Below are 6399 nucleotides of genomic sequence, written 5' to 3'. Positions count from 1 at the left end.
AAAAAAAAAAGACTTTTACCATTTTTTCATAGGTTGGGCCTTAGAGGGTCAAGTTCATGCAGCCCAAACCATTTAGCACTTCTGGTTAATGTCCACAGAAAGCATCGACACAGGGCTTCTGTCATAATTAAAAAATTTCTAAAGGAATCCAAGCAGCAACTAAACACAATGGTGTGATTCAAAGCATGGAGAGGGCTTCTTTTGATCTACCAAGCAGCCTTTATAAAGGTTAATAACTGTCATTGTATATCAAATACTCACTTCTTTCAGTAGCCTCTGGCATTTCTTTTCCCACAACAAACTTGAGGCTACAGGTCAGCATGCCAAATTAAACCTTTAAGTCTTTCATCATACACATTGTGTAATTTCGTACAATTATTACCTTGACCATATAATGTACCATTCAATCACAAGGCAGATAACCTTTAAAAACAACTTTAATGTGCATGAGAAGACAGGAACAACAGATGACACATTAAAGCATACAAAGCGAGTTGTCTCTAAAATTAAGATTTAAGGTAGATGGCTTTCATCTACAACAAAAGCCAATCAACAGGTCTGTGCCCACACAGAAGTAGTCCACTATTCATTCTCAATGTCTAATCATATTGGTTTGGTTTGGACAATTACAACAATGCTTTTGTGCTAACTGTAGTTGTGTCTTCCTGAAAAGGCATCAAAAGTCAAATATTTCTCAAAAGATAAAATAAAATACAGAAGAAAATATCTGCAGAGCAGCTGTCCTTATGAAAAAGATGATAAACTGATGGGGCTCGTGGTTCCTCAGTCTTGGATAAAAGGGGATATTAAAGAGGAGAACCTCCATTTTTCTTAACCACTCTGGGAGGAAAACTAGCATTGGTTGCTGTAGTCTGGTGTGGCATGAAAGTAGGCATTTCCCTTAATCTTGCTAGCGTAGAATCTGAAGATGTTTGCTAGAAAAAACTTACAACAGGCCCACTTCCCAGAAAAAGAAAGAAAAAATCTTTTCCATTTGTGTCGAAACAAAAACAAAATTCTTCTTGTGTTTCCACTGTGTTTGAACTGTTTGCTCACTCCCTTCCCCCCCATGTCCTTAAAATCATAGGACTGTAATAAGCCAAAAATGCTCGACATGGTCCACAGGAGTATTTTTAATTATGCTTGTTAGACAGTCTTGTCCTTTAAGATGCATGAGGGGAACGAGCTGCACAGGATTTGTGACAAAACACACTCCCAACCTTCAAAAAGTCAAGCTGGGAAAAAAATAAGAGGTGGATGCTTTAAAAGAAAAAAAAAATGGACTGGTGCTTAAGAGTGCTCATTTTTCTGTAGCAACTGTGTAATTAGCCAATAATTACACTAATTACACTGACGCTAATTAGACTGTGATTACAGGAACAGGGGAGCACTTATTTTAAACTGTGGCTTTATAATTTTTTTATTTCTTCAGAAGACAGAGATGAGTGCAAAGACCCCATATAGCAGTGCACAGGGGTAAGCAACCAAGAACTGCTGCCCATCCATGGCCAATGCTGAGATGAAGATCTTTGAGGCTGAGAAACTGCACCAGCCAATGATTGTTGCTGTTAGTATTATTCCCAACATACCCCTGAAGAAGACAAGAAGAAATAAGCAGGTTAGTCTCAATCATCTTAGTTCTTTCAACACACTGAAATGCACATTTATACAACTTAACAAAGTTACACAAGGGTTAATGTAAACGTACCTGTAAAACTGAACTTACTAAGCAGATGAAAGACGACTGGAAGCTGCACAATATTATGCATATGCTTGAAATGTGGTCCAGCTCATACATTTTTTGTTCCATTCTTTTGAGTAATATACTGCATTTATCTTTGTTGTGTAAAAAAAACATAAAAGCATGAAAACATCTAAACACCACAACCAGACTACAATGCATCTGGCTCCATATGGCTAACTTGCAAGACTGATGCTGTACACATCAAAACCAGTACTGATTTATATTCATTCTGATCCAAGGCTTCATTTAGGAAGGTTCTCCAACAGCTTGCATGGAGTTTTATGGATATACATTGTATTTTATACTATTTTGCAGAAGCCTTGATGTGTCTACAAGTGCATGTTAATGAACAGTCTTAGTGGAGTACAACAGTTATACTGTTACAAGGTTTTTACTACATCCTTATTTTGTTTGTGTAGCAACCCTATAGTCCACTTGAACTAGACTGAAGGGCTGAAAAAGGATGCTTTGACATGGACTTGATTTATATTTCAGAATTGCTGTGCCCCTTACAAAGTTATTTATAAACAAGTAATGCACCAACACAACTGTTCATGTGTGTACTCACTGTAATGAAAAGAGGACGCCGAAGCTGGAGAGAACGATCATGGGGAGGAGGCAGTATCCCAACACGCTGGCCACACAGCCGAACGACACGCCTGTCATACTCATAAGGTTGAGCAAGCAGTACATGCCAAGGCAGCCGATTGCACTGATGCCATACACATAACCAAACTGGATCTTACCGGACTGTAAATGGAAGACAATAACAACAATTATAGCACCCCCACAAAAAAATATATAAAATAATTTGAAGGACAGGTTTGATCCAAGTTAATCATACAACAGGCCTACTGATGTTTGTGAGATGTTATGCAAACATGATTTTTTTTTTACACCATGTACATCTGTGCAAACAATTTTAGGGAATTTTTATTCATTGACAGAAACCTACTTATATTACAACACTTGGTTAATTAAAGTAGAAACCATTACCTATTACTACTTAAACAGAATCATCTATAGCACAGAGCCTAATGATGAAGAGAAATATGCAACTGTCCAAATGCAATCATATATGTTTGAATTTGAAAGATTTTTCATTAGAATCAACCCAGTAACTTACCAGGAGGAGTGTTGCCCCAAAAGCCAAGCAAAAGACCATAGGGCCTGCCAGGTCTGTCTCGTTCATGATGCTACCATCTGCTGCTTTCATGGGATGGAGCACTGTCAGGGTCTTCTGCCAGATGTGGTCAAAATTGATTCCCAACTCTTAGAGAAAACAAACACAAACCACACATTACAAATGACAAAACTATTAATGGAAAACTGTTCTATAATCTATATAACTACACTAATATTGTCAAGAAAAGAATGGTAATAGAAAAGGCAATAACAAATTGTATTTTCTACTTTTGCTTTATAAACGACTCCTGTAGTAAAGTAAGCTGGGAATTGGAGCATTAGAAACCGATATACTAATTGGGGCGGTTTCTAAGGATCAAATCATGTTTGATTGGATGTTTTTTGATGAACAAAAGATAAGAGTCAAATCTGCAACTATCCAAATTCAGTGGGTGTTTCTTTTAAAGAAACATATTCCAAAATCTTTGAAACAATGTAATAGTTCAAGAAAGGTAACATGAAACAGCAAATGAAGAAATCTACAAACATCTAAAGAAGGACAATTATTTCTACAGTTCAACTGATGAAATTCCATTATGCCTTTTTTTTTTTATTTCCAAAATTTACTGATAAGAAGCTGTAGCCTTCAGGTTGCAGTGCACCTACCCTCTAGCAGTGGTGGTTCATCATCAAAGCTGTTACTGTACATGGACTGTGACGTGGAAGGTGTGTAGGTCTGTGTGGGCTGGAAGATTTGTCCTGTATAAGGCTGCTGGGGTTGCATCATTCCCGGGGAAGGGTAGCCCATCGGTTGGGAGTAATCATACTGACCATATGGCCTGAGAAGGAAATGTCATAGTCATTACATTAAATAATTCTTTAAATAAATAATTTCTACATATGGTGACAGTGAGAGAGAAAAAAAAAAGGTTATTGTGCATAATTATAGCACATAGAAGGGAATAACATTGCTAACTTTACTGTAGCAGTAGGACTGGATGATAAATCAATTTTATTGAATATTTCAAATTTGTCATTTATACAATATATTTTTATGAAAATCAGGATCTTTTCCTCCATTTAATATGGACCACCAACGCTCTCTCTGGGCTTCAATAGTTAACAGAATGCACAGTCCTCACCCTGCCTGTCTCCCACAGACATGTGCAGACACACATAACAAAACACAGCAGCAACAGAAGAAGCTTGTTCCCATAAAGCTTCAGGTCATCAGTTATTTGGAACTGATTCAGTTTTGCTATATTGGACTCGGAACAAGTCGGCATGTTCGAGAATTAATTTAAATAGTTTCTAATAAAGATGGAAGATCAACAAACTCATTTTAGCACCTCCAACAGAGACATACCGCTGAGTGGTTGACTGATTATATTGCTTATTTTGGGAAACCATAGGGTATAATGCAGCCTGAAGACTTAACCATCAACTTTCAGCCGGTGTGAATGTGGGCTGGTTTGCCAGAAAGCACAAAGGTTCTGAGACTCCAAAACAAAACCAGAATCTGAGCGGTGTCTGAAAGCACTAACAGATATAGTGAACTGAGAAACGCTACTCTTATGCTGCTACATTGGGCAACACTCGATTCTTTACTTTTTTCTTTCATAATTTATTCAATTACACATGCAATGCTGTCAGTTTCACCAATCAGACGTAGCCATGCAGTCACATGACCACACACAAACCATGGTGGCATAGCTGCAAAAACAAACTCTTCATATCTAGCAAACAGAGAATTAAACATCTATGAAAACTACCAGAGGCAACCGTCTGTAAAGCTTGAAGATGAACACTCCTGGCCTCATAGACAAAACATGCTTCAAAGTTTTTAAAGGCTGGGTCAGCAATGGAGGAAGAATTAGAAAAGAGCCACTTTATTCTCTTACTTGTTGTAGGGGTTCTCAGCATTGCTGTAGCCATAGCCACCCTGGCTTTGATCGTCTACACTGTAGCTGGACTGGTAGAAGTCTGTGTTGAAGTTGTCAAACCCAGACATTTCTCACTCTGTAGGTTAAAATAAACAAATAAATAAATAAATGTATCATATATTTGCTTATTATTATTATTATTATATAATAATAATATCTAATCAAATTTTATTTAGAGAGCACTTTTCATACATAACAGTAGCACAAAGTGATTTACATTCTAACATGTACACAAAAACAATGTTTGCAAATAAAAATAATATAAAACAGCAATTAAAAATCCACACTTACTACTACTACCTAATGAGAATTTAATCTGGCTTCTGGCTTGACACTACTGTGAGGAAACTATATTTTGGGGATCTGTCCACACCAGGAGCCACCATGACCACAGAGGCTGCCGCCACGGGGACAGCCCAGGTCCGGGCAGGCCGGGGCCCACACCACATCCATTTGGCTGTGGTGCAGGGCACCTAGCCACCCAGACTACAGCCATCCCCATTTCAACAATCCTGCAGACCAAGCAAATAATGGTCCCAATGTGGAAAGTCTCCACAGTTGAAGTGTTTTAAAACAAAACAAACAAACAAAAAAAAAAAACAAAAACAAAACAAAAAAAAAAACAGAGACGATTATACACGCTGTGAAGACCTGACATAGAGGAAACCAAGTCTTTGGTAATATGCATTAGTCCCAAATATCTGGGTATCACTACCTTGAGAGGATTTTCAACAAAGTAATGATCATTAAATTTATTATGTTACATTTGAAACCCTGAAATAGAAGGCAATAGAGATTAAAGACCTGAAACTTCTAGTTCCTTCCTGTTGTTTGGACGTGACTACCACCAAAATAACAAAGTCAGCATTTTAAAGGTATAAATTTAAAATAAAGACAAAATATAGACGGATCTTCCCCATGTATCTTCAAACCAATTTTTCCACTTAGACTTAGATTGCTTAGTACACTATGAGTTGTTCTAGACAACAAAACAAGTTATAACTGTCAGGTGCATGAAAACTGTCCGAATAATTAGCTGAACTAAGTTATTAAGCAGTATAAAACCTTTTGAACGCCAATGTTTACATTGCTTTCGTTAAGGAGGTTGAGAGTAGCACTACTAACTGGGCTGATTAATTATGGATAACGTTAGCAACCTCAAAAGGTATCAGCTTCACACACAAAGCCAAGACAAATCATGTATGTTGTTAAATATTGTTACGTGTGCCCGCTATGGCATGTACTAAAGACCAATAACACTTAAAAAGATAACTTATATGGTCAAAATAGAGCAACAGACACTAATCTTTGTGAGGATAACGCAGCGTTCATTCTGCAGCTAGTTGCTCAGCTAATGCTAGCTATAACAGTCGCGAGGATCTAAAATTGTCCTCATAATACCAGAGGTGGCTTAAACGTTTAATCTAAGTTTTTATACATAATAATTACTTTTACACTACGCAAGCATCATGACTCAAACTCGTACCTGTGACGCTGGACAACCTTAGTCAAAGCCCTGCCAACTTGACTGTGGTTGCTACGTGTCAGGAGAAAGGTAAAACTTCCGGGATGATACGCAGCTAACGG

The 6399-nt window shown here is 37.6% G+C and overlaps 1 protein-coding gene across 1 annotated transcript; it reads right to left on the bottom strand.

Moving 5' to 3' along the window:
• Nucleotides 1–419: 419 nt before the first annotated feature.
• yipf5 (Yip1 domain family, member 5) lies at nucleotides 420–6399 on the bottom strand. The gene is made up of 6 exons (XM_042008881.1): nucleotides 6299–6399; nucleotides 4771–4888; nucleotides 3536–3708; nucleotides 2871–3016; nucleotides 2313–2494; nucleotides 420–1591 (listed from the first exon to the last, which is right to left on the bottom strand). Exons 2-6 carry the CDS (start codon nucleotides 4878–4880, stop codon nucleotides 1429–1431), a joined length of 774 nt encoding a protein of 257 aa, XP_041864815.1. The 5' UTR covers nucleotides 4881–4888; nucleotides 6299–6399; the 3' UTR covers nucleotides 420–1428.

This window comes from Melanotaenia boesemani, chromosome 15 (genome assembly GCF_017639745.1).
Source record: "Melanotaenia boesemani isolate fMelBoe1 chromosome 15, fMelBoe1.pri, whole genome shotgun sequence".
Lineage (NCBI taxonomy): Eukaryota > Metazoa > Chordata > Actinopteri > Atheriniformes > Melanotaeniidae > Melanotaenia > Melanotaenia boesemani.
Note: the sequence above shows the minus strand (reverse complement) of the source record. Positions and strands in the feature narration are given on the sequence as shown.

What these genes read in the sequence shown, in the direction of transcription:
- yipf5 (XM_042008881.1), bottom strand. Translation starts at nt 4,880, where the DNA reads ATGTCTGGGTTTGACAACTTCAACACAGACTTCTACCAGTCCAGCTAC. An exon ending in GCTGAGAACCCCTACAACAA is followed by an intron (nt 3,709 to 4,770) that starts GTAAGAGAATAA and finishes TTTCCTTCTCAG; the next exon opens with GCCATATGGTCAGTATGATT. An exon ending in TTGGGGCAACACTCCTCCTG is followed by an intron (nt 2,495 to 2,870) that starts GTAAGTTACTGG and finishes TTCCATTTACAG; the next exon opens with TCCGGTAAGATCCAGTTTGG.